At 59.1% G+C, this 25,153-nt stretch overlaps 3 protein-coding genes across 6 annotated transcripts in view; 2 read left to right on the forward strand and 1 right to left on the reverse strand.

The window, feature by feature from the left end:
- The first annotated feature begins 688 nt into the window (after positions 1-688).
- On the forward strand, positions 689-16,963 carry ABCB8 (ATP binding cassette subfamily B member 8). 2 transcript variants are annotated; one of them, XM_049642116.1, is made up of 16 exons: positions 690-913; positions 5,034-5,346; positions 5,715-5,870; positions 5,948-6,042; positions 6,175-6,280; positions 7,065-7,226; positions 7,326-7,411; positions 7,527-7,624; positions 7,915-8,020; positions 11,023-11,056; positions 11,257-11,393; positions 11,556-11,650; positions 11,828-11,961; positions 12,745-12,892; positions 14,252-14,502; positions 15,134-16,963. In XM_049642116.1, exons 1-16 carry the CDS (start codon positions 819-821, stop codon positions 15,257-15,259), a joined length of 2,142 nt encoding a protein of 713 aa, XP_049498073.1. In that variant the 5' UTR covers positions 690-818; the 3' UTR covers positions 15,260-16,963. The 2 variants fall into 2 exon arrangements, with proteins under 2 accessions (XP_049498074.1, XP_049498073.1); XM_049642117.1 differs by lacking the exon at positions 5,034-5,346 and having other exon boundaries at positions 689-913.
- A 2,308-nt stretch (positions 16,964-19,271) lies between these two features.
- On the forward strand, positions 19,272-23,465 carry ASIC3 (acid sensing ion channel subunit 3). 3 transcript variants are annotated; one of them, XM_049642118.1, is made up of 11 exons: positions 19,272-19,860; positions 20,603-20,753; positions 20,977-21,104; positions 21,261-21,462; positions 21,556-21,612; positions 21,714-21,861; positions 22,164-22,255; positions 22,412-22,491; positions 22,589-22,660; positions 22,832-22,890; positions 23,000-23,465. In XM_049642118.1, the coding sequence occupies exons 1-11, from the start codon at positions 19,327-19,329 to the stop codon at positions 23,133-23,135; spliced, it is 1,659 nt and encodes a 552-aa protein (XP_049498075.1). In that variant the 5' UTR covers positions 19,272-19,326; the 3' UTR covers positions 23,136-23,465. The 3 variants fall into 3 exon arrangements, with proteins under 3 accessions (XP_049498075.1, XP_049498076.1, XP_049498077.1); XM_049642119.1 differs by having other exon boundaries at positions 23,023-23,465; XM_049642120.1 differs by lacking the exon at positions 22,832-22,890 and having other exon boundaries at positions 23,023-23,465.
- Positions 23,466-24,243: 778 nt separating this feature from the next.
- Positions 24,244-25,153, reverse strand: part of CDK5 (cyclin dependent kinase 5) — a 4,414-nt gene continuing 3,504 nt past the window's right edge. Inside the window, exons 10-12 of the mRNA XM_049642121.1 lie at positions 24,832-24,891; positions 24,649-24,729; positions 24,244-24,522 (exon numbers count right to left, since the gene is read on the reverse strand). Coding sequence (XP_049498078.1) covers positions 24,436-24,522; positions 24,649-24,729; positions 24,832-24,891 — 228 coding nt within the window. The 3' untranslated portion in view covers positions 24,244-24,435. The remainder of the gene's footprint in view (positions 24,523-24,648; positions 24,730-24,831; positions 24,892-25,153) is intronic.

The following is a 25,153-nucleotide window of genomic DNA, read 5'->3' on the forward strand; positions in this document are numbered from 1 at the left end:
GGGGGGGGGGGGGGGGGGGGGAGGGTAACTGTGCAAATTACACGGAAGAAATAAATGTTTAACGGAGGTGCAAAAGCTGGGAGGTGGGGTCCTTAGACAAGTCACCCTGACTGCGGTAAGAAGGCATCTGTGGGAAAGAAGGATGTGGGGGGGGGGGGCGCCTCCATAAGCTATACGGGACCTCCACACTAGTGGTTCTCAATCGTTGAGTAGGCGGAGTGTATCAGAATCACCAGGATAATTTTTTTCCCAAATACACGTGGCTGCCATCCCTGGAGCTCTGATCTGTCTGGGAGAAAGGGATGCATCACATGGAACGCGCACATGTTTTGAAAAAATTCCCCAGGCCCCTTTGGGTCCCTTCGTTCCCTAGGACCAACACTCTATACTCCTTAGAAGTCCTGGGACATCTAGAGTCCGCCGGCAGCACCCATAGACCAGCAACCCCGAGGTCCCGGGTAACGCTGGCGCGTGACTACGGATAACCCCCGCGGTAGAGGGTCCCACGAAGCACGCGCTGCTTAAGTCACCCCAGGGCTGGCCCGGGCAGTAGGCGGAAAGCAATGCCCCACTTGCTCGGCCCCGCCCACAGCCGGGGGCGGGCGGATAGTCGGCTCTGTCCAATCACACTTCCGGAAGGAGAAGGACCGAAAAGGCTTTCTTCAATCACAGCTTGCGACGAGATTGATGCGTCTTTCCGCCAATCGTCGCCGAGGCGCGAGGGGGTTGTCGGGATGGGGGCCGGAGCCAACATGGAGCCCTCAATGGGATGAGGGTGAAGCTGCCGTTGCCGGCTGCTCCTGTGTTCACGTCCCATCATGTTGGTGCACTTATTTCGGGTCGGAATTCGGGGTGGCCCTGTCCCAGGCAGGCTGATACTACCCCTCCGCTTCCAGACATTCGCGGCCGTCAGGTAAAAAGTGACAAACCTACTGGGAGCGCGGGCCGTTGACCGGCTGGCGGGGCGTGGGGCCTGCCGGGACATGGAGTCCCGGGCTCGCGCGAGGCCTGCTGGAAGTTGTAGGCCGGCCCGGGGGTAGAATGTCACTCCCCAGGGCTTGGCTTCAGTTATTTATAGCGACTACCTAGGTGCCAGCAGGAGACTCGGCCCGTCTGTATCCGCCTGTGGGCTGCGCTGAGGAAACGCTCTAGGTCGGTGACCACATCGGGTCCGTGCTTCCCACCAGAGGGCGCCAGGTGTCGAGCCTGGGTGCTGTTCCTGCCCCCTCCCTGTCCTCTTTCTTGGAATTGGTCTGGCAATTTGGACAAAAACTGTTAGTGTCCAGAGACATTTAGTGTTGGTGTTGCTCCCAAGATTCAATATGAGCTGAACAGAAATTGTTCCTAGATCTGGATGTTTTCAGCAGAGATTTAAAAAAAAAAAAAAATCTAGAAACACGTACATGTGTGTTTTTGTGTGTTTACACGCGTTGGTCCTGAGAGAGAGACGCAGGTAGGAAACCAACGTGGACCCTGAAACTGCGACTCCAGTGTAACTGCTTTTGAGAAGGGACGGATTCCTTTCTGATCCTGGAGTGAGTAACCTGTGGGCCAGGAAGGCAGCAGATTGGCAGGGGTGAGCTGATAGGGACTTGTGTCATTTTGAAAGCCCATCTGATTGAAAAAGGAGAAGAGCTGGGCCAAGCTGGAGCTACAAGTACCGTTGCTGGGAAGTAATTTGCCAGTTCTTGGCAGTGACCAAGCCTTGCTTAGAGTCTTAGTTTGGAGGAGATGAGAGAAGCTGGAAAGTAACCATGGTAAATTATTAAAATGCTTGAAACGCTCTTTAGGAAGAGAGTAAGGGTGTTGATATCATTTAAACCAGAGAGAAACCCGGAGAGAAACCTCAGATAATATGCAAGTATTTGTGTGCCCACGAGTGCAATGTCTTTCAAATGTGCAAGTCACAACACAGTAGATCAGAAAATGAACGTAGTGCATAGGATCATGTAAAGTGAATGTAATAGAGAGTGCCTAGTGAGCATGTGACTCTTGATCTCAGGGTCTGAGTTCAAGCCCCACGTTGAGTGTGGAGCCTACTTTTTAAAACAAGTGAATAGAGGGGCGCCTGGGTGGCTCAGTCTGTTAGGCGGCTGACTTCGGCTCAGGTCATAATCTCGCGGTCCGTGAGTTCGAGCCCCGCGTCGGGCTGTGTGCTGACAGCTCAGAGCCTGGAGCCTGTTTCAGATTCTGTGTCTCCCTCTCTCTGACCCTTCCCTGTTCATGCTCTGTCTCTCCCTGTCTCAAAAATAAATAAATAAAACAAGTGAATAGAATAGAATACCCGCTTTAACATTAGGGAGAGTATTGTTTTGTGAAGCATTTCAATTTTGTGTGACCTGTGTTTATTGTACTGGGTGGCAATTTACAACATACTTCTTACTGTAGGCCTCAGTGAGTCTACAACTTGCAAACAATGCAGTAACAGGACAGGTCAGATTTTTCCCTTCTGCATTTCTTTTTTTTTTTTTTTTAATGTTTTTATTTATTTTTGAGACAGAGACAGAGCATGAACGGGGGAGGGGCAGAGAGAGAGGGAGACACAGAATCGGAAACAGGCTCCAGGCTCCGAGCCATCAGCCCAGAGCCTGACGCGGGGCTCGAACTCACGGACCGCGAGATCGTGACCTGGCTGAAGTCGGACGCTTAACCGACTGCGCCACCCAGGCGCCCCCCCTTCTGCATTTCTAACGAGGGCATGCACTCAACAAACATAACCATAACCGTTTGCTGAATATCTATTATGTACAAGAACTCTGCTAAGTGCTGGGGATGAATGTGGATAAGATAGAGCTTCCTGCCCTCGAGGAATATAAAGTCTCATGGGGAAATTGGACACTTACACTGGGCAGAAGGAAGATGAGCTTCTCTAAAATTTAGGGTAGACATAAAGTACACAGTGGAAAATGAGACATAAAAGCCAGGCATGTGGAATGGGGTGGAAGGAGGCATAACAGAGAGGACCCGGGCCTCCTTGAAACAAGGGAAAAATTAGGTGGAGTCTGCAGTTGGGAGCATCTGAGAATACAAAAGACCATCCGAATAAAGAAAAACCTCATTCTATTTATTCCTTTTTTTTTTTTAATGTTTATTTATTTTGAGAGAGAGAGTGAATGCGTGCAAGCAGGGGAGGGGCAGAGAGAGGAGAGAAAATCCCAGTGCAGAGCTCAATGTCATGAACTGTGAGATTATGCATGACCTGTACTGTAATTATGAGTGGAATGTTTAACCCACTGAGCCACCCAAGTGACCCTTTTTGTGTTGTTGTGTTTTTTTCTAATGTTTATTTATTTATTTTGAGAGAGAGATCGTACGAGGGGCAGAGAGAGAATCCCAAGCAGGTTCCGCGCTGTCAGCGCGGAGCCTGATGCAGGGCTTGATCTCACGAACCATGAGATCATGACCTGAGCCAAAATCAAAGGCCAGATGCTTAACTGACTGAGCCACCCAGGCGTCCCCGTATTCGTTTTTAAAAGCCTCTCCCCATCGATAACCTCATTTGAATCTTTGAACATCCCACCATTTACTCTTGGCCAAATAACTTCTGCTTGTAACAGGGTCCCCGTAGCCAGGCTTGCCCTTCTCCAGCCTTCTCCCCTCTGCTGTGATCTTTAAGATGCAGATTTGATTATGTCATACCTCAGCCTAAAAGCCACGAATGGTCCTCATTGCCCTCTAAAGTCCAGCTGTCCTATAAAAACTTCGATGCCTGTCCTGCCCATGTCTCCTCTCCCTTGTATTTCAGGTTCCAGCTCTTCCTTCTTTCGTACCTGCACATGTCCCAAACACGCTCCCTGCTGCCTACAGCTCTCCCCCACTTTATCCCCACCCCCTTCACTTAGCCAGCTCCTTCCCATTCTCCCTCGGGTCTGGTCAGGAAGGCCTGTCCTGATGCCCTCACACAGGGAATTCGTGGTCTGTGCTCTGAGCACCTGCTGTTCCCCTTTTTACACTCAGCAAGCTTTGTCATTAGCTGTTAGTCCTTCCCACCATGAGGGTAGTTACATGGTCTGTTCTGTTGACCTCTTGTTTCCCGTGCCTCACAGCAGAGTGTGGGCACGCGGTAGGCTCTCTATCCGACATCACCGTGTATTGATACAGAAACTGCAGGCCAGAGAAGGTGATTTGGGCCGGTCTGAGATGACAGGATACATTATTTGGATTGTTAATTTCTTTTTTCTCCTTCAGTTGATAGAGAGGGAGTGTGTCACCGTTTTTCTCCATACGCTGCCACATAAGCACTCGGGGCCTGGGAGGAGTCTGGGTGTTGGGGTGCAATGAACAGTGACCAGGGGTCAGAAGACACGGGGCCAGTCCAGGCCCTGCCACACCCAGCCTTGGGCACAGCACACGTGGCAGGCTAGAACAAGCCTGGATTCTGGAGTCACATAGCAGGGTTCCCCTCTTGTCCAGGTTCTGCTGCTTGGGGACAAATTATTCCAGCTCTCTCAGTCCCCGTGACATTCTCTTCCATCAAGTGAGAATAAGGGCATCTCCCTCCCAGGGAAGGGAGGATCAAACACAGCCAGACCATTGACTGGCAACACGGGGGCCACGTGGGCCAGGCGTCACCACTGCAAGCCAGCCCAGTGCCGGGTGTGGCCGGGGGGCACTCTCCTCTTGCCTCTCTGAACCAGATTCACTTAGGACCTCTGCTTCCTCAGCTGTAAAAGGAGTGCCTACAGACTAGCTGCCATCCAGAGTGATGTCCCATGATCAGAAAGCACGTGGGTTGGAGATGGCCCCTGACCAGAGGGGTCCCTGGAGGCTGAGGGGGCCCAGCTGTCTGATGGCACGGCGAGAACACCTTTCCGACTCGGTTACCGACTATTGTCTTGCTCCTCAGCAACTTGGCGTCAATGTGTTTCTCTTAGAAACTGAGGTGCTAAAGAACAGCCCTGGGAGGGGTCGCGTAGGACCCTACGGAGGAAGAAATGCTGTCCAGAGGCCTCAGCCCCAGAGCTGGCCTGATTGATTGCTCCCTTGAAGTTCACTCGGGGCCGTGAGCCATCGATGCCATTGTCTCCCTGCAGGTGCTCTGATGGCCGCCACAGCTCCTACCTCCTCAGGGCTGTGGCCCAGCTGCGCTCCCAACTCCGGGCTCACCTCCTTCGAGCGCCTCCAGCTCCCAGCCAAAGACCCTCTGCCTGGCGCTGGGTCGGGGGCATCCTTCTGGGCCCCGTGCTGTTGAGTAAGTGTCCCCGCCTCTGCCTTGTGGCGCTGTGTGAGGCAGAAGAGGCCCCTCCTGCCTGCTCCAGACCTTGTGTCGGGGATTCCCGCTTTAACTGGAAGCTCTTCTGGCAGTTTCTGCGCCCCCACCTGCTGGTCCTGGCGGCAGCCATTGTGGTGAGATGCCCCTCCCCTTTCGCCCACACCAGGGACAGGGAAGGACCCAGCCAGGGGTTTGCAGAAGCGCCAGCCGGAGCTGCACAGGGGCAGCTTGTCTGCCTCACCAAGTCTCAGGATAGACCTCAGGAAGCAGCAAGGGCTGGCTGCCTTAGGGACTGGAAGCCAAGGGATGCCAGGCGATCCCACACAGGGCAGCTGGCTGTGCAGGGTACAGGAATCCCCAGGCTCTGGCATCCTGGGCTGGAACTCGAGGAAGCACACAGTTAGCCAAACATGAACAGCTGCAGGAGAGGGAGGGCCAAGGTCAGGGCCAGGGATGGGGAAGAATATGGCCCCCTCTAAATGTCTGCCCCTCCTTCCCCAAGCTGGCACTGGGTGCGGCCCTGGTGAATGTGCAGATCCCCCTGCTCCTGGGGCAGCTGGTGGAGATTGTGGCCAAGTACACAAGGGACCATGTGGGCAGCTTCCTGACTGAGTCCCGGAATCTCAGCACCTACCTGCTCATCCTCTATGGCATTCAGGTACAACAGGAGGGAGGGCCTGGGGGCACCCAAAGGAGCCTCCTGGGCGCCCCTGAGTGCCCCGGCCTCTCTCCCAGGGCCTGCTGACCTTCGGGTACCTGGTATTGCTGTCCCGCATCGGCGAGCGCATGGCCGTGGACATGCGGAGGGCCCTCTTCAGCAACCTGCTTCGGTACTGCCAGTGCAGGGTGCGGGCAGGGGGAACTGCTGGCCCCAGAAGTCTGGACAAATGTAGGGGCAGGGTCTTGTCCTAAACTAATGTCTCCTTTCTCCCCAACCTACTGTACCCTTGATCTACCACCAGACAAGATATTGCTTTCTTCGATGCTAAAAAGACAGGGCAGCTGGTGAGCCGACTGACAGCTGATGTGCAAGAGTTTAAATCATCTTTCAAACTCGTCATCTCCCAGGTCAGTTCCCCAGGCCCCCCTGTGTGTATACACACACACACACACACACATACACACCCCAGTGTAGACACATCAGGCCAGCCCCACCCACCTTGCTGTTGGGCTCTGAGCCTAGGCTTCCACCAAGTGAGAAGCCTGCTGTCTGGTGAGGGTGTGGATGAGGGAGTGGGGAAGTTCACGGAAGGGAGGTACTGTGGTATCGTCCAAGGTCAGGACAGGCTGTTTCACTCCTGTTCTGAAATTCTACCTCCCCGGAAAACCTTCCCAAGGACTCAGACAAGAGCCTTTCTTGGACCGGCTTGCCAAGAGCAAAATTACCCTGGCCTGCCTTACCCCCAGAATGCCTGGCATGCTGACAAGTGTTAACGAGAACGAGTAAAGGCTTTTTACTGCATTACTGATGTCCTGTTCTCATCCACCCACATGGTCACTGTGGCTGCTGGGTCATGCCTCACACTGGCCCATAGCAGCCCCTGGGTGACATTCCTGCTTAATTCTTTTTTTTTTTTCAGTTCCTAAAGCAAAAGGCAAAGCAAATTGGGATTTGTCTGGGGGAAGGAGGCTGTGGTCCATAGACATTCTCACCCAGGCCTTTCGTGCCTGGTAGGAGAGAAAGGGTCAGGCTTTATGACTGGGTGGACTGCCGGTTGGCCTTCCAGGGTCAGACTCATGGCCTTGGCCTTGGGAAGCGGCCTTGGCCGCTGTAGCCAGTGGACCCTTGGTGAAGTCCCCGTGTCGTGGTGCTGATGCCAAACAGCCTTCCCGCGTCCCTTCTCTCCCCCAGGGACTGCGAAGCTGCACCCAGGTGGCTGGCTGCCTAGCGTCCCTGTCTATGCTGTCCCCCCGCCTCACGCTGATGCTGATGGTGGCCACACCCATTCTTATGGGAGTTGGCACCCTAATGGGCTCAGCTCTCCGAAAGTTGTCTCGCCAGTGTCAGGAGCAGGTACCAGCATTCCTGCCATCCGTGCTTTCCCCGTTTCTGTCTGCCCCGCCATTCCTCCCCGTCCCCAAGCCAGCCGCCTACTTCCTGGACTCCTTGCAGATTGCAAGGGCGACAGGCGTAGCAGATGAGGCCCTGGGCAACGTTCGGACCGTGCGGGCCTTCGCCATGGAGCATCGGGAAGAGGAGTGAGTCCCAGACGGAGAGGAGCATGAAGCAGGGAGGACTCCCTGAATGCACCCCAGCAGCCCTGCACCCCAGCCCGGCTGCTTCCTGACAGCCGGGCTTGGCCTCTCTCCCCAGACGCTACGGAGCAGAGCTGGAGGGGTCCCGCTGTAAGGCAGAGGAGCTGGGCAGGGGCATCGCCTTGTTCCAGGGGCTCTCCAACATTGCCTTCAACTGTGAGTGAGCAAGTCCCCACCCGGGGTGTGGGCGCGCCCGTCACGGCTGGGGATGAGCTTGGAGCCGTGAAGGGCAGGTCCCAGCCAGGCAGGGGAGGGGCGGCTCTCCGCCTGCTTGATGTCCTTCAGACATCTGTAGGAGCGCCAGGTGCGTGAGCTCCACCACCACACATGCACACGTGTGCGCACACACACACACACACACACACACACACTCGTTTCCACACGAAACAGGTAGACGCTATTCCAGGCAGACGCCTTCCTGACCGTCTGTCCCTTTCCACACGCAGGCATGGTCTTAGGCACTCTGTTTATTGGGGGCTCCCTCGTGGCTGGACAGGAGCTGACAGGGGGAGACCTCATGTCCTTCCTGGTGGCCTCCCAGACGGTACAGAGGTGAGTGTGAGGCTGTCCCCGTCCTGCAGGAGCCCTGCTGAGTGGAGGGACAGGGGGTGGTGGCCCGCCCCGGGGGCTGGCTGGGGAGAGTGCCCCCGTGCCATCCATGAGCACCCTGTAACCTGATTCACCGTCCGTACGCTCAGGAATGCAGCTGACATCTTCGGCCGCCTAAACGGTTCCGAAATTTCCGAGACAGCTTCTTAAAAAATTGGCCATTGTAGCAAAACACACGTAATGTCAAATTTACCATCTTAACTGTTTGGAAGTATAGAGTTTGTGCATCCGTTACCACCATCCGTCTCCCGCCCTTCGTGCTGCAGCACTGAAACCGCCTGTTAAATGCTGAGCCCCCACAACCCCTTCCCTCAGCCCCTGACAACCTCCACGTCTGTGATTTGCCCACTTTGGGTGCCTCACGTAAGTGAGATTGCACAGCGTTTGTCCTTTCGTGACAGGCCTATCTCACTCAGCGTAATATCTTCCAGGTTCGTCCATAGCGTAGCCTGTGTCAATTTCCTTCCTTTTTAAGGCCGAGTGAGATTCCACATACGGATAGACCGTCTTTGACATGCTCTTTACGAGCTCGCCTGCCATCCTCTCTGACCTTCCCAGGGCCGAGCGGCTCAGCCTCTCCCCTGCCCTTCCCAGCCTGGAGCTCACTGTGTTCGTTGTTCTGCGATCTACCTGCCCCACTGGGCCTGTCTGCCCGGACCTCTCGGCTCCCTTTGCTCAAAACCCCCAAGGCCTCCCCTTTCCTTTCTCTTCTGAGCTAAACGCTAGCAGTTTCTGCTGCAGTTTCTCATCATCTCCCCCCCACACCACATATGTGAGAGCACGTAAAGCATAAGTAGATGTCGTGATGAATAACAGAGGAGCAAATATGCTGTAATAAATCATTGAAGAGCAGAGACCCGAATTACTGTCAAGCACGTCAAGAGAACAGACTCTCACCCCAAACACCCCTCCATGCCCCTTCCACATTGCTTCCGACACTCGTGGCCGGGCTCTGCATTGTGTCTTACTGCCTGTTTCCTACAGCGCCCCTCGTCATCAGCCTTGTTATTGTCCCAGGTAGACTGGAGCCAGTCTGAAGATGGGTTGGTGGAAAGGACTCCCATCCTTGGCCCCATTTGTGTCTGGTGCTCCCGTATCTGGGCCCATTCACACCTTCTCTGAAGTTCAGACCGTGGGTGGCCTCATCCCTCCTCCAGCCTGGGAACTGTTCCCTGGTAGCCTGGGGACCGAGAGGACTGTTGTAGAGGTGGGACTTGGCACAGACCCCAGGCTGGGCCCTGGCCTCGTGCTCTGGTCCTGAGGAGCCCGACAAACCCACCTGGTTCCACGCACACAGTCACCATATGGCCCTCCACAGGCAGTGATGGGAAGGTCTCCCTTTCCCTACACCTCCCGAGTCTGGCCCTTCTCCATCAGGCTCCCCTTCGTCTGGGCCCCCACTTCCCTTTGTGGCCTGAGTTCCGACCCTTTCCTTTCCTCCCCACAGCATGGGCTAGCCAGTTAGCAGAGCTTTCTTACAAACAGAAAAGCCTCGGAAGTCCATCTATGCTGTCTCTCTCTCTGGCTGCTACACAGAGCTGCTCCCACAGCCACGGGCCTTAGGACTATCCTTTGTGGGGGGCCCTCCCCACGTGGAGATCCTTCACCACCCACCTTGGAAGAATTCGATCTATTTAGGAGGCTGATGTATTTCCTCCTGAGGTCCAGCAGGGCGAGGGAGGGGAGGGAGGCAGCCTCAACCTTTAGACCCCATCCTAAGTGTTCTTTTTGTGGCACTGGGTCTCTGGAGGAGACAGAGAGGTACCCAGACAGACCACAGTCAGGGCCAGGCCGCCTGGTCTACATCCAGGTCTGGGCCTCACCGGGAATGGGCCGCCCCCCCGCCAGGGCTCTCAGGGTTGCCTCCTGAGCTGTCTCTGAGAGCAAGGTCATCGCGCACCAACGAGTCATGTGCATCTGCTTTTTGGTTGCTGCCGGGCACCTCTGCCAGGCCCTAATGGCCTCCAGATCTCTTGTGGAGGATGTTCTCCCTTGTCCACAGATAACTCACTGTCCTGGCTCTTCCTTGCTCGATGCCTCTCCACTCCCTCCGGCAAATGCCAGTAACTCTGAGCCTGCCAGAACCATTTCCTTGCAGGCCCCTCCCTTCCTCACCGCTGGCGCTGGAAGAAGTGACTTTCCCGTTCAAGGCGCTCAGTCTTTTCCACTTCAAGGACCCACATGCACACTCAGACACGCGCACTGTCGCAGACTAGCCAGCCCGGTCAGGGGCCGGTGACTGAGAAGCATGACTCTCCACCTTCCAGCAGCCGACAGCCTTGCACGGCAGAGGAGGTGACCCCCCCTGGACAGAGACACACTCGCACCATGCCTTACACAGGGCAAGCCCGCGCTAGCGTCTCTATGGAACTTTGTTTTGGGGCCCATCCCCCACCCCCACACGCTCCAGGGTCTTCGGGTTCCTTCTTTCTCTGAAAGGATTAACATCCATTTTTCCACCTTAATTAGCCCTTGCTCCCCCAGGAGTCCACTGCACTAGAGCTGACCTTGCCCCATGGGCTTCGTGGCCCCGACCTGTTCACGGTGCTGGCGCTCTCCCTCGTGTTGTTGGTGCAGGCAGGCAGCGCAGAGCCCAGCTCCCCCGAGCCCCGTGCCTGCTTCCTGCGCCCATCTCCCCGGAGCCCCCAGGCCTGAGGTGGCAGACAGTTGTCAGCTTCATCTGGCCAAGGAGAGAACAAGGAGATAACGCGGTTCCAAGGAGAAGCGACCTGCCAGAGAACTATCTGGTGTTGCTGGATCCCAGGGCTCCTGCTGTCCCAGATTTCAGGAACATCCTCTGTGTTTGCCTTCAGGCTGCCCGTTTCCTAGCCTCACGCGCCACGTCCTCCGCCCCCATGCAGCCGAGACCCATACCCTTCCCTCTGGCACCAGCCTTCTCTGGGGCTCCTGTCCCCACTCTTTGAATCTTTCTCTCCTCCTCACAGGTCCATGGCCAACCTCTCTGTCCTGTTCGGCCAGGTGAGTGGCAGTCAGGGGGCGGGCCCCGTGGTGTGGACATCGGATCTGGGCTGGAGTCCTGTCAGCAGCCAGCATCACCTGTGTGCTGCAGGAACCAGGTGTCAGGTGGAGGGGGTGTCAGGAGATGGGGCTGCACTGCCAGCCTTGCCCTCAGACCCCACCCCTCCCTCACCTCGGACTTTAATTAACCCCCTCCCCAGGTGGTGCGGGGGCTCAGTGCGGGTGCCCGGGTGTTTGAGTACATGACTCTGAGCCCGTGCATTCCGCTGGCTGGGGGCTGCTGCATCCCCAGAGAGCACCTGCGCGGGGCTGTCACGTTCCACAACGTCTTCTTCAGGTCAGCGGCATCAGCGGGTGGGCACGGGGGCGTGAGGCCCTGTGGGTCCGTGTCTCCCTCTAAATGAGCCCCGCCTCGGGATACAGTGAGACTCGAGCAGGGGCCAGGGCAGAAAGGGGCCAGGACCTGGTCTAACTAAGGATCTCCATTGGCTCCTTCCAGTTACCCCTGCCGCCCCGGCTTCCAGGTGCTCGAAGACTTCAGCCTCACGCTGCCCCCTGGCAAGATCGTGGCCCTCGTGGGCCAGTCCGGCGGAGGTGAGAGGAACCCCCCGCCCTCCCACCCTAGGACCTTCCTTCCTACGGTTACCACTCAGAGTGGGGTGGGAGGAGGGGCCCCTTCACCTGTCACCGGGGGTCCCTCTTTCCTGGCAGAGCCTCCAGAAACCATGCCACCTCCCTGACCGCCCCGTGCCCCCAACCCCAATTCCCCAGGAAAGACCACGGTGGCTTCCCTGCTCGAGCGCTTCTACGACCCCACGGCTGGCGTAGTGACCCTGGATGGGCGGGACCTGCGAACCCTCGATCCCTCCTGGCTCCGAGGCCAGGTCATCGGCTTCATCAGCCAGGTGGGAAGCGTGTCTCCAACTTGCAGACGCCGTCTGTCTTTTCTCGCGGTCCTTACTGCACCTGGGCCTTTCCCCTTCTTCCTCCCTCCCGCCCACTTCACCCCTGCTCTCTTTGTGGGGCGGGAGTAGGGGGCTGAGGCCTTCCTGACTGGCTCCCCAGCGGTCATGGGATCTGGGGCTTGCCCTCCCCAGCCCGCCGCAGCTCTGCCCTTGCCTCCCTGGGGCAGGAACTCTGCTCCTCCCTTACTGCCATCCAACCAGGTGCAGTGGGACCCTATTTTAGGACCCCTGGGTCCTCTGACAAACGTGTGGTGTTCAGAAGGTCTAGAGACCCCCGCCCCTGACTAAGCAAGCCCCCGTGGCCCCACCCTGAAGCCCTCGGCCCCACTTCTTTCCTTCTGTGTGAGGTGGTGCCCCCCAGCGAGGGTCCACCCACCTCCCGTGATTGGATAAAGAGGGCACTCTCACCAACCCACCACTGCAGAGAAAGCTAGAATGAACACCCCCTTCTTCCCCATCTCTCCCAAGAGGAGAGGCTTTTCCAGGCCAGCTGGCCCAGCCACCTCCCCATCCCACTCCTGAGGGACCCTGTGCCCTGCAGGGAGCTCGGCCTCTCCCCACTTTGACGGATCTCTCTTTTCTTATCGGACTTGTAACTTTGAATTGCCCCTACCTGCCTTGCAAGAGGCCAGTTCCGGTGTGGCCAAAATCACCTTTTTGCACCCCTCCGGGGTTTGGGGCAAAGTCAGAATGTCCCATGTGGACCCACCCCGCCACCCGCAGGAGCCAGTCCTGTTCGGAACGACGATCATGGAGAACATCCGTTTTGGGAAGCTGGGTGCCTCGGATGAAGAGGTTTACGCAGCTGCCCGGGAGGCCAATGCCCACGAGTTCATCACCAGCTTCCCCGAGGGCTACAACACCATAGTCGGTGAGTCCCGGGGACAGTGTTCTGCTTGGATCTGCCAGGCCTGCGTGAACATGCCACAGGGACACAGGCCTGGCATCAGGGAAGGCTAGGTCCGTGGCCGAGGGGGGCAGACACAGGTCTGTGGTTCAACCACACGTAGGCTGCAGAGACGGGGATGCCTCAAAAAGTGTAGGCGCAGGACCCAGCCAGGGACACTTGCAAGGGGTCTGTGGTGTCAGGGACCTTCAGAGCTTCCCAGCGGCCTCCACGTCCTAAGACGGGACCAGAAGCACTGGACCGCTAATCTTCTCGTAATTCCTTGTGCTTCGGGCTCCTGTTTCATTCCTGCCCTTTTGTTCCTTAATTTAAAAGCGTTTCCGTCTAGTTACCCACAGGGATTGATGTGACTGAACAGGTCTCCCTTCTGACCTACCCAGAGAAGGGCTTTCGTGGTTCTGGGACGTTGCAGTGTTGCAGCCTTACACTAGAATATTCACATTGCGGCTCGCAGCTTTGTGCATTCACAAAGGGGTCTTTTTTTCAACCTCTGGGGCCATGTTTATCACCCCCAGTCCTTGGCTCTGTTGCAGAATGTTCCGGCACGTCTCAAGGTGTAGGCATATCTGGGGTTCTTGGCGCATCTTGAAACTTAGGCCTCAGTCTGGCTGAGCTTCAGGGGTGGCACCACCCCTGTCTTTAGCCATCATCCACGCTCTATTACTGATCTAGCCCATTCTGGTCACCACCCAGAGTCCACACTCCCCCGACTGGAGGTGCTGTGCCCACACCTCTCGAGAGGCACCTTCCTTGTACCTGTGACCCCAGCACACTAGCAGGCTCATCTGGGGCTTTAGTCTGCCCTTGCTGACCTCTGACCACCGTCCCCATGGTGCTGTTTTTCACTCCCAGGCTGCCCCCTCTGCTGTTTTCCTGTGAGCATGGTAGACCCCAAGTGGGGTCTTCCCAGAATGCCCCATGGCAGGCCGTCACTACACCCCAGGGCCCACATCTGGGTCGTGGACGTCCCCAGGGTGGCGGAGACCCAGCAGGCCAGGAGAAGGCAGCTGGAGCCACAGGCCCAGGCATGGCTCTGAGACCCCACCCCGGTGTGGGAGGGGCACTGGGTGTCTCCAGGGTGCACTGAATCCCGAGTGTGCGCCCCTCCTGCTGTCTGGTGTGAGTGCACGTGTGCGTTTGCACAGGGTTATGGGATCAGGATGCTGACCCATCCGAGGCAGGCGAATGTGCATGGTGCAAGGTGGTGAGCCTGAGGGACCAGATGGAAAGTTCCAGACGGCCCAGGTGCCCCTTTGTAGGGCCGCCCCCAAGTGCAGAGCTGAAGATCGCTTCAAGGCCCTGCCCTGTCCCCTTCCTCCCCAGGTGAGCGGGGTGCAACCCTGTCTGGTGGCCAGAAGCAGCGCCTAGCCATTGCCCGTGCCCTCATCAAGCAGCCCACGGTGCTGATCCTGGACGAGGCAACCAGCGCACTAGACTCAGAGTCCGAGCGGGTCGTGCAGGAGGCCCTGGACCGCGCCAGCGCTGGCCGCACGGTGTTGGTCATCGCACACCGGCTCAGCACCGTGCGTGGGGCCCACCACATCGTCGTCATGGCCCACGGCCAAGTCTGTGAGGTCAGCTGGGGGCCAGGCAGTGGGTTGGGACAGTTTCAGCCGTGGACGCAGTGGAAAGAGTGGCTCAGCTGTGAGGGTCCGGCCTGGCCCTGGGAGCCTGGGGCGTATTCTGGAAGCAACACGCTGTGTGGATTCAGGAATTCCTGCCCTGGCCTCCCAGGGCCCGTTTCTTCCACTGTCCCGTGGGGTAGTAGAACTACCTCATGACTCCCAGAACCGAAGGGAAGGGACTCAGAGAAGTGTGGAGCGCTAGGGAGAAGGGGCCTAGGAGCTGAGGTATAGCAGAGGCAGCACCAGGGACCCTGGTGAGGGGCTGGCCGGGAGCTGTTCTCCACAGGCTGGTCTGCAGCAAGGCCGGGAGGCTGCATGAGGCCCGGCCCCCAGCTCCCAGCTGCTCACTCAAGTGAAAGCTGGAGTCTCTGGGTTCCATAAGGGAGATGCTCTTCCAAAACCCAGCTAAGCAGGGAGACGGCACTAGCGAGTTCAGACGTGCCAGTGCTCTGGGGTCATAGTGTCTCCAGGAGGGACGATGGCTGAGAGGACAGTGAGCTCGATGGCTGATAAGAAGCCAGCCCTCCTAGGGCTGTGAACTGGGTTGGGGTGACCATCTGCCCCTCCTTCCTCTCTCCAGGTAGGAACCCATGAAGAGCTCCTAAAGAAGGGTGGGCTCTATGCGGAGCTCATCCGGAGACAGGCCCTGGATGTCCCAGCTCCCGAGATGCCCAGAGGCCCCAGGAACCGCCACCCCAAGTCCTGAGAGCAGCTGTTTAAGGTCTGGTTGCCGCCGAGCACCCAGGACTGGGACTCGGCTCAGGGGAGCTCCCAGGGACCAAACACCCAGGAAGACCAGTGCGCTGGGGTGTGGGCTGCTGCTCCCCTGCTCACAGTGCGACCTGGGACTCTCGCTGAGCTGGAGGCGGGGAGGTCGGGACCACTCCCTCTGCCCCCCTCCCCCCGCCCCCGTTTCCCCCTCCTGCCTACCTCTCGCCTGCCAGAGCCATGAGTCATTAGGCTGCACAGAAGAGGCAGAGTCCCCAGCCCCCTGCTCTGTTCCCTCCCTCCCTCTGCCCAGATCCTCCCAGCCCCTCTCAGGAACCCTGCCAAGTATCCCCCTACCTGATAGCCTAAAGGCTTCCGGCCCCACCTCTGTACAAATCAGGGGTTCACACTGGGGTTCCCCATACCCGTGCCAGGACCTCACTGTCCTAGCCTGACTCCCCTCTCTCCTCTCTGAAAGGAGAGGCCTCTCTGAGCCCTGGGGGAAGGAACCCGCCCCTTGGGCCAGCCCCTCGAACCCACAGTCCCCATCCTGAGAACAGCTTCCCCTCCTCCCTGCTCCGTGAATAATGGTCCTTTTTCTAGATTTCATCACCCCCTCCCATTCCCGTCCAGCGGAACAAGTGCCCCACATGCCTCCAGCCCCTGGGAAGGGGGAGAAGGGGCAGGGCATGCCATGGTCTGTTCCTCAAGGAGCTTCCGGCTCACCAAGCCATCGCAGCCCTGCCCTGGCCCCGTGCACCTCGTCTCCGTCACCCTGTGAGATTGTGGACAGCCCCTTTACATGCGGACACCCAGCCCTGAAGGAGACTAAGGAGCCGACATACCCCAGGCTCCAGCCACAGGGGTCGTATGGTGCTGGTGGTCACCAAACCTCTAGGGAGAAGTTGATACTTTGCCCCCAGGCTGACAAAACACAAAATCAGTTGGACAGGCAGTGCCCTGCGTCAGGGGCGGCAGTGGTGAGTAGGACCAGCAGAGCCCGCTGTAGCCGGAGGTCAGCCTGGAAGAAGCAGCAGCGGCTCGGGTGTGAGTGCAGGAGGCCCCGCAGCCTCTTCTGGGTGTGGCTTAGGAGCAGATGCTCCTCTGGGACAAAGCACCTGAAATGTCCCCGGGCCACAGCCACCCTGGCTTGATACCTGCTTCCTTACGGATCAGAGGTCACTGCCGGGGCGGCCACAGCCCAGGGGGGCAGCGCGTGGGCTGGCTCTGGGTTGCTTTGCCCCTAAACGCCCACCCAGGAGGCACAGCCCAGAGCCAGCCTCCGCTCCCAGCCAGGTCCACGGCGGCCTGCCAGACCCCTCCCAGGGAGAGAGAGCAGACAAGCTCCTGCTCCCCCAGCTCCAGCCCCAGCCCCCCAGAGACCCCTCCTGACGCCAGACTCCGGTCTCTCTGGACCTCTTCAGGGCGGCCTCTCCAAATCCCAGCCCCCCCACCCCCCAACCCAGGGAAGTAGTGAGGTCTGTGGCGGGCCTTGAGCCGGAAGGTTGTGCGGTCAGCCTCACGCTCGCCACGTGGCCTCAGCCTCAACCTTGGCTCCGGCGACTATTCAACGTGGGTCGTAAGCCTGGCAATACCTCATCCTGAGAGTTTGTTTTAAGAGTTGAAATGGGATGATCTGTGGTAAAGTACTTAAAACTCCCAGTGCCACAGCCTCGGGAGCTGGTCACGTGTACAATAAACTTGTTCACTCCCTGCTTCCAAGATCCGTGTATCATGTGCCGCACACCTGCCATGGGCGTGAGGATGTCCCCGCCCCCCGTGAAAGTCTTGTCAGGAGGACAGACAGGTGGACAGGTGACGACAGCACAGCGTGATCATGGTCCATTGGTGCACTGCGTTTCTTCCACTCACGGCCAGGAGCCCGCCAGTGTGAGCCCAGCGGCCTCAAGTGAAATAAGCTTCAGTAAATAAATTAGTGGAGGTAAACCTGTGTTCTCCCAGGCCTACCGTACAGCGTCTCCCCATTCCCGGTACACGGGCAGGTGAACATTTACTTCACCAAATGCGGGGCTGGACACCAGGCCCTGGCCGTCCTCCTTGGGGGGTGTCTGGGCTGACCCCACTCCTACCCCCCCAGCCCTCAGCCGCCAGGCTCTCCTGCTGTCCTTTGTCCCCATGCCTTGGATCAGCACGACACATTTGGCCCACTGCAGGCCAGCAGGTACCAGCCTTTCGGACCGCCACTCTACTTCCTGGAGGTGTCTGTCTGCTCCAGCTGCTGAGAGTCCCGCCCTGGCCGCCCCGTCGTCTCCTCTGGATCATCGGCAGCATCTTCAGTCAAATGTACCAGCTCTGCCCTCTCAAGGCTGGCATTGCCATGCCATGCTGGGCACTGTGGCCCGGGGCACCCCAGCTGGGTCAGGGGCACTGTATCTCTTCCTTTAGAAAAGCTCCCCTGCAGGGGCACCCAGCTGGCTCCGTGGGTAGAACATGTGACTTTTGATCTCAGCGTCATGAGTTCAAGCCCCATGTTAGGCACGGAGCCTACTTAAAAAAAAAGAAGAAGGAGAAGAGGGGCGCCTGGGTGGCTCAATCAGTTAAGCGTCCAACTTTGGCCCAGGTCATGATCTCATGGTTTGTGAGTTCAAGCCCTGCATCGGGCTCTGTGCTGACCGCTCAGAGCCTGGAGCCTGCTCCGGTTTCTGTGACTCCCCCTCTCTGTGTGTCTCCCCTCCCCTGCTCACCCTTTCTCCCTCTCCCTCAGAAATAAATAAACATTTAAAAATTAAAAAACAAAAAACCCCGCCCCGCCCACTCCTGCAAAACAGGCACACTGCCCACCACGATACAGGTGTGCAAAATGGTAGAATTCCCACAATGGGGAGTTTTGTGGTATCTACCAAATTATCCATTCAGCTGCCTCTTGACCCAGCAGTTCTATTTCTGGGAATTTACAACCATGCAATGGTATTGAGAGCACCACTGTTTACAACGGAAGACGAAACCCCCAGTGTTCATCAATGGGAGTGTGAGTAGATAAAACTTGGTCCGCCCACACAGTGGAATAGAATGCATCCATTTAAAAAATGGGGAAGCTTTCCAGGTACGAGGTATTCCAGTCTCCAGAATGTTTTTAAGTGAAAAAAAAAAAAAAAAAAAAGCGAAATTCTAGGGCACCCGTGTTCCCCCGGAGAGTGCCGCAGTCACTGTGGCAGAGACCAGCCTCAGGAGGGCCTCAGCGTGGGGAGGTGGGAAGAGGACACTCAGACCACTCCGGGACTTGAGACCTGCAGAGACTCTGGCCACGCGGCGTAGGCTGCTGGGGGCTCGAATCTGCCGACGCCAAACTTCCCACCACTTTCCAGCCTGGTCAAGAGCCAACTCCTCTCTTTGTGAAGGAGCAAATTATCCCAAGTGAGGTTAGTGGGAAGGGAGGAGAGACAAAAGGAGGGACGGACCGGGCCGAGGGTCAGCAACTGACCCTCCACCCAACCGCAAGGGCCGCAGCTGGGAACCTAGAGGGCCATTAAGGCACCCCCAGCCCCGACATCTCTCCAGACTCCCTTCAAGCCCTACCCGGGATTGCTGTGGTTTTCCGCTGGCGCCTCTGGCCTCCACAGCCACGCCCCTCCCCCCCAACACGCTGCACTAATGGCTCAGCCTGGGGCCCCAGGGACCTTCCCTGCCCCCCAGACTGCTCTGCGGGCCCCCTTGCCCCCTCACTGCTGAAACCCAATCCTCTGCGGCAGCCCTGGCTCCGCAGAGCAGCCTCCAGCAGAGCGGCCCCTGCCTCCCAAGTCGGCTGCGCCCTACCTGGCCTCTCCTGCAGAGCCCCCGGCCCAGCGCTGAGCCTAGTGGAGCCCCGGCTGGTTCCTTTGAGACAGCCGAGTCGAACCTGCCTGGCCAGTGCCTTCCCGCTTCTTGGTTTGGGCCCCTCTCCCCACTCTCTCCTCCCCTCTCCTTCCCTGCAGTGACCCCTGCCCGGCCCCCCAAATCCTCAGTCCCTCCCAGTCCTCGGACTGACCCTCTTTCCTCTCTCCAAGTCCCTGCAGCCTGATCGCCAATCCCCAGCCCTCTCAGTGTCCCCCACCCTGGACCTCAGCCATGAAGCCCCATCCTGGGCCAGAGGAGGCCCAGCGGCCAGCTTCGGACATCCGCGTGTTCGCCAGCAGCTGCACGATGCATGGGCTGGGCCACGTCTTCGGCCCTGGGGGCCTGACGCCTCGCCGAGGGCTCTGGGCCGCAGCCGTGCTCCTGTCGCTGGCCGCCTTCCTCTACCAGGTGGCTGAGAGGGTGCGCTACTACGGGGAGTTCCACCATGAGACAGCCCTGGACGAGCGCGAAAGCCACCGGCTCACCTTCCCCGCCATCACCCTGTGCAACATCAACCCACTGCGTCGCTCGCGCCTCACGCCCAACGACCTGCACTGGGCCGGGCCCGCGCTGCTGGGCGTGGAGCCCGCTGAGCATGCCGCCTTCCTGCGCGCCCTGGGCCGGCCCCCCGCGCCCCCCGGCTTCATGCCCAGTCCCACCTTCGACATGGCTCGACTGTACGCCAGGGCCGGACACGCCCTGGAGGAAATGCTGCTGGATTGCCGCTACCGAGGCTGGCCGTGCGGTCCCGAGAACTTCACCGTGGTGAGCTGGCTGCCGGCCCGGCCTACCAGGGACCCGGCCAGTCCCTGCCCAGGACCCGCAATTCCCCCAGCCTTGCTGGCCCAGGCTCCTCCTAAGCTAGGGGACCTTCACACACCTGTGCCGGGGATCCTTTCCTTCCCAGCCGGGCGACGGGCTCCACACCCCACCAGTGCCTTTCTGTCCAGCCCAGGAGACGGCCCTCCTTGGGGACCCCTGCCTGCCATTCAGCTGGACTGCAATGTACAAGGTCATGCCTTCCAGCACAGGGCACTCACTGGGGCTGGCTCTGGGCCCGAGCTCTGGTCTGTGGAGCCCCTGCCCCTGGGGCCTGGGGGGAATCTAGTGGGGCCGTTCTAGAGCAGAACGCTCTCCTGCCTGGGGGAGTGGGCTTGTCTTCCCTCTGCCTCTCCAACATTCTGCCAGTCCTGGAGGAGGGCAACTGAGACCCACTTCCTTTCTTGCCATCCTCTGAAGACACACTTGTCCTACAGGCTGTGCCCTGGGCTGGGGGGCTGGGGGGCTGAGGAAGGGGGAGGAGGGGCTGCGGTGATGGGAGCCCACAAGGGTCCAACTAGCTGTGCTGGTAAGTGGGAGGGGCCGGGGGCACTGAGATGTGGGTTCCGTGTTCAAAGAGACCACATAGAGGATGGGGAGGGGAGAGGTCTCATGTTTGCCTGGGGGAAAGAGCTGGCTGGGCTCCTTGTCCCCTGGTGAGCTCTGTCCCCCGTCTGCTCACCCACAGATCTTCACCCGGATGGGTCAGTGCTACACCTTTAACTCCGGCGCGGATGGGGCAGAACTGCTCACCACTCCCAAGGGCGGCATGGGCAACGGGCTGGAGATCATGCTGGATGTGCAGCAGGATGAGTATCTGCCCGTGTGGAGGGACATGGGTATGGGGGCACCCGTGTCAGGCTGGAGGGGTGGCAGAGATGGTGTACAAAAGGCTCTGGGAAGGAGAGGAGGCGCTAGGAAGGGCCCCAGAGGAGTACATCCCTTCCTGTGAAGGGGGGGGGCGGGGCCAGGCAGGGTTGGCCAGTCACAGTCCTGGGGCAAGCTGTCTGCAGCAGGGGGGCTCCTGGGATACAGGCGTCAGGGTCCCCCTTTCCCCTGCAGAGGAGACCCCGTTTGAGGTGGGGGTCCGAGTGCAGATCCACAGCCAGGAGGAGCCGCCCACCATCGACCAGCTGGGCTTCGGGGCAGCCCCCGGCTACCAGACCTTCGTGTCCTGCCAGCAACAGCGAGTATCCTCATGGGTTTTTCCAACCCCCTCCTTCAGCCGCAACATCTCAGACCATCCCAGGGACCTCCAGCCCTCGGCATGCTGTCTCGGTGACCACTCACATTGCACCTGGTCGCCCCACTTCTCCCCGAAGCCTCCTTAACCTGACCAACTACAGCTGAGCTTCCTGCCACCACCCTGGGGTGACTGCAGCTCCGCACCTCTGGACCCCGACTTTGAGCCGGAACCTTCTGGTCCCCTAGGTCCTCCCAGCCCCAGCCCAGGCCCCCAAGCCCCCTATAGTCTGATGGGGTGTCGCCTGGCCTGTGAGGCCCGCTATGTGGCTCGGAAGTGTGGCTGCCGAATGATGCATATGCCAGGTAAGGAGCTGGTGGGGGCGGAGGCGGGGGTCCAGGTACGGCGAAGGGGCCTGGGAGCTGCTCCTGAAGCGGTCTCCTCCCCCACCACGCCAGGCGGGGCGCCAGTGTGCAGCCCCCAGCAATACAAGGACTGCGCGGACCCGGCGCTGGGTAAGGGGCAGACCTCCCCCACGTCCCCACCCCCGCTCGGCTCCTGCTCCCGGACTCGCCGGCCGTGTGGCCCTGACTCAGGTGACTGTGGTGGCCTTTAGACGCCATGCTGCGGAAGGACGCGTGCACCTGCCCCAACCCCTGCGCCAGCACGCGCTACGCCAAGGAGCTCTCCATGGTGCGGATCCCGAGCCGCGCCGCCGCCCGCTACCTGGCCCGGAAACACAACCGCAGCGAGGCCTACATCGTGTGAGTCGGGCCATCCGGGACCAGACGGGGCAGGGTGGGGGGAAGGGCGGGGGCACCCTCCCGCGGGCGAGCCTTCGTGCGCACACCCCGGTGCAAGCCCAGCTTGTACATCATCGCGGGGCTCCTGGGACTCTGGCCAAGCTGTTTAACCTTTGTGATAGCATCTCTTCTGCAAACGGGGCCGTGACACCCGTCCCGGGGCTCTGAAGAGGAGTCACAGACGGGAGATCACACACCTCTCTCCTGCCAGCAGCTATCACCTGGGGGTGTCCAGCGAGCTTTCTTGGCCTCTTTTCCTCCAGAGAGAACGTGCTCGTGCTGGACATCTTCTTTGAGGCCCTCAACTATGAGACCGTGGAGCAGAAAAAGGCCTATGAAGTGTCAGAACTGCTCGGTGTGTGTGTGTGTGTGTGTGTGTGTGTGTGTGTGTGTGTGTGTGTGTGCGCGCGCGCACGCACGCGCACACACACACATCCAGGTCATCCAGAAGTCTGGGGAGGTGTGGGCTTGGCAGGTGGCTGTGAGCCGATGGGAAACCTGGTCTCCACAGGCGACATTGGGGGCCAGATGGGGCTGTTCATCGGGGCCAGCCTGCTCACCATCCTTGAGATCCTGGACTACCTCTGTGAGGTGGGCCTGAGCCCCAGCTGGGGGAGGGGGAAGGAATCAGTGCATAAGATCCAGGAGAAGGTATGCAATGGCCGCTTCCCCCACTGCTTGCCCCCAGGTGTTCCAAGACAGGGTCCTGGGATACTTCTGGAACCGGAAGCACTCCCAAAGGCACTCTGGCACCAATCTGGTAACAAACCCTTCTTCCTTCTCTGTCATCTCCAATGTCTTCCCCTGAAGCCTAGAACACCATCCCTACCCAGCTGAGGAAAGAATGGTGGGGGAGGAGCGTGCAGTGACTTTGGCTGGTCCTGGGAGGGAGGACTCCTCCCCACCTCTGACCCTCTCCCTCCTCCCACAGCTTCAGGAACGGCTGGGCAGCCATGGAACCCAAGTTCCCCACCTCAGCCTGGGCCCCAGGTAACAAGAAATGGCTCCCTATTTCAAGGGAGGAGGGGCAGGTCCAGTCTAGGGGGTGACACCGAGGTTCAGGAGGGGAGGGCAGTGGGAACAAGGCCTCCTGTCCCAGCGCAGTGGCCTGGGTCTCACCAGGCCCTCCACCCCTCCCTGTGCCGTCACCAAGACTCTGTCTGCCTCTCACCGCACCTGCTACCTCGTCACACGGCTCTAGACCTGGCATCTGTGTCTTCCGGGCTGCACCTTGACATCTTGGACGGGCCCAGCCTGCACATGTCTCTGCCCTCTTCATCCCAAATAAAGTTCTAGTGCGTCAGCCTCAGCTGTTTCTCTCACAGCCAGACTAGTCAGGCTAAGGTCAAAAAAGACCTCCGTCCACCAACCTCCAGTGGACAGCGTCTGAGATGCAGGTGGGTCCCAGTCAACCACCACAAATCTCTCTGGGCGAAAAGAGTAGAGAGAGGGCGTCCTCCCCTTGCACCTCAGCATGAAGGAGTTTATCGAAATGACATCTCAGAGAGAAAGGAGCCCAAAGCCAGGTATCAAGGCAAAGAGGACTCAGCGGGAGGACAGTTATGTTCAGGGCACACAAGGGAATAGTTGAAGAAGGCTCTGACCCAGAGCCTGGCAAGAAGTGGGGGGCAGGGAGAGGACAGAGGGTGTGTAGCCACTTCCAAGAACACAAGCTGCTGTCTGCCTTAGATCATGACTCTTTTCTCACGTTTGGGACCAAGCACCAGCACACCACCTGTCTCCATGGGAACTGCTCTGCATCTCCAACCTTCCCAAAGAGCAGAAGGTCCCAGCTTGAGATGGTGGAGGGAGGCCTTCCCTTCCCACTCCTGCCAGTAAGAAGACATCCTGGCCCCGGCTACAGCCCCGTCCCTGCTCTTTCTCTGTACCTCAAATATTGGAAAACTGACAAGGGGGCAGGGGAAGGAATGTTCCTCGTCTGACCGCATCTTTGGATCCCTGCTGTCCCAGCCTATCAGCCTGGGTATGGGGGGTGGGGGGGGTGGGGGTGAAGGGAAAGATGGGGAGGTACACGTGGGGTATGGAGAGCCGGGAAGAAAGGCCCCGCCCTTTTCTCCCCATTCTGGTGCAGGCCCATCCTTACTCTGACACTGGCTGCCAGCATAAGCACACGTGCGGGGGTGGTACTGCCCCGAGCCCAGGGGTCAGGGGTGGGGGGCGGTGCCCCCAGCCCCCAAGTGTCAGGCCACTCAGAGTAGTGGAGCAAAGGCTGGACCACTGGGCTGGGTCTGAGCCAGAAGCAAGGCCGGAGAGGGCGGTAAAACAGAGACCCCTGCCCAAGCCCACCCGCCCCTCAGAGCCACTCCACCACATCAGCCAGACTGTGGGAAAGGAGCCAATTTATGAAATTAAATAAAGTCCACGGAGGGAGCGAAGAACACGGGCCGGGGCACCCCCACCCCGGCCGGGCCCAGCACAGCTGGAGCTCAGCACCCCGTGCACCCCCGGCTTTTCCTCCCCTCCCGGGAGGGGGCTTAAATAGGCCAGGCCCCAGCCCGGCCAAGGTCCTGGAGCCTACGGGGGGCAGAAGTCGGAGAAGTAGGGGTGTTGCAGGGCTTCCTCTGCCGAGATGCGCTGGACGGGGTTACATTTCAGGAGGTTCTGAAGGCGCGAAGAAAGGCGCGAAGAAAGGCGGGTTCAGGCTGGGTTAACTGCCTCCAGCCCCAGCCTCCCCTAGACCTCCTGACAAGTGTCCGGATCCCACCCTCGGCCCCTGCCCTCGGTCACCTGTAGAAGGTCCCTCCCTGTGGCATTGAGCTTGGGTACGACATTCACCAGGGACGTTGTGGCCGGGTACATCGGGTAGGGCTGTGGGGGTGGGGGTGCAGGGAGAGTCAGACCAGCGGTGTGGGGGCCCGGAGGCTGCTACAGCTGGGAAGCAAAAGGGACCCCCGCTATTCCCCGTCACACCTTATAGTCTGGCAGCTTGGTCATGGCAGGCCACTGCTCCTCGGTTGGTGTCCCCAGAAGTGTGTCCACGGGGTCAAGGATCACTCAGGTGGAAAGGGGTGGGCGAGGGGCTCTTCCCCTCCTGGGGGGGGGGGTTCTCATATACCCACCTCCACACCCCTCACTTTATCCCACCGCTCATGACAGAGGCAGGACCCAGCGCGTGCAGGGTGTTCCCGGGGCACACCAAGCACTTTACAAACGCTCACTCCTCTGACCTAAATAAACCCCGATGTCTGTTGCTGATGAACCAGTCGGCCTTCTCCTACTCCCACGTCTACCC

Source organism: Panthera uncia, chromosome A2 (genome assembly GCF_023721935.1).
Source record: "Panthera uncia isolate 11264 chromosome A2, Puncia_PCG_1.0, whole genome shotgun sequence".
NCBI classification, from domain to species: domain Eukaryota; kingdom Metazoa; phylum Chordata; class Mammalia; order Carnivora; family Felidae; genus Panthera; species Panthera uncia.

What these genes read in the sequence shown, in the direction of transcription:
- ABCB8 (XM_049642116.1), top strand. Translation starts at nt 819, where the DNA reads ATGTTGGTGCACTTATTTCGGGTCGGAATTCGGGGTGGCCCTGTCCCA. An exon ending in CAGACATTCGCGGCCGTCAG is followed by an intron (nt 914 to 5,033) that starts GTAAAAAGTGAC and finishes GTCTCCCTGCAG; the next exon opens with GTGCTCTGATGGCCGCCACA. An exon ending in CTCCAACATTGCCTTCAACT is followed by an intron (nt 7,625 to 7,914) that starts GTGAGTGAGCAA and finishes TTCCACACGCAG; the next exon opens with GCATGGTCTTAGGCACTCTG.
- ASIC3 (XM_049642118.1), top strand. Translation starts at nt 19,327, where the DNA reads ATGAAGCCCCATCCTGGGCCAGAGGAGGCCCAGCGGCCAGCTTCGGAC. An exon ending in GTCCCGAGAACTTCACCGTG is followed by an intron (nt 19,861 to 20,602) that starts GTGAGCTGGCTG and finishes GCTCACCCACAG; the next exon opens with ATCTTCACCCGGATGGGTCA. An exon ending in CGCAGCGAGGCCTACATCGT is followed by an intron (nt 21,862 to 22,163) that starts GTGAGTCGGGCC and finishes CTTTTCCTCCAG; the next exon opens with AGAGAACGTGCTCGTGCTGG.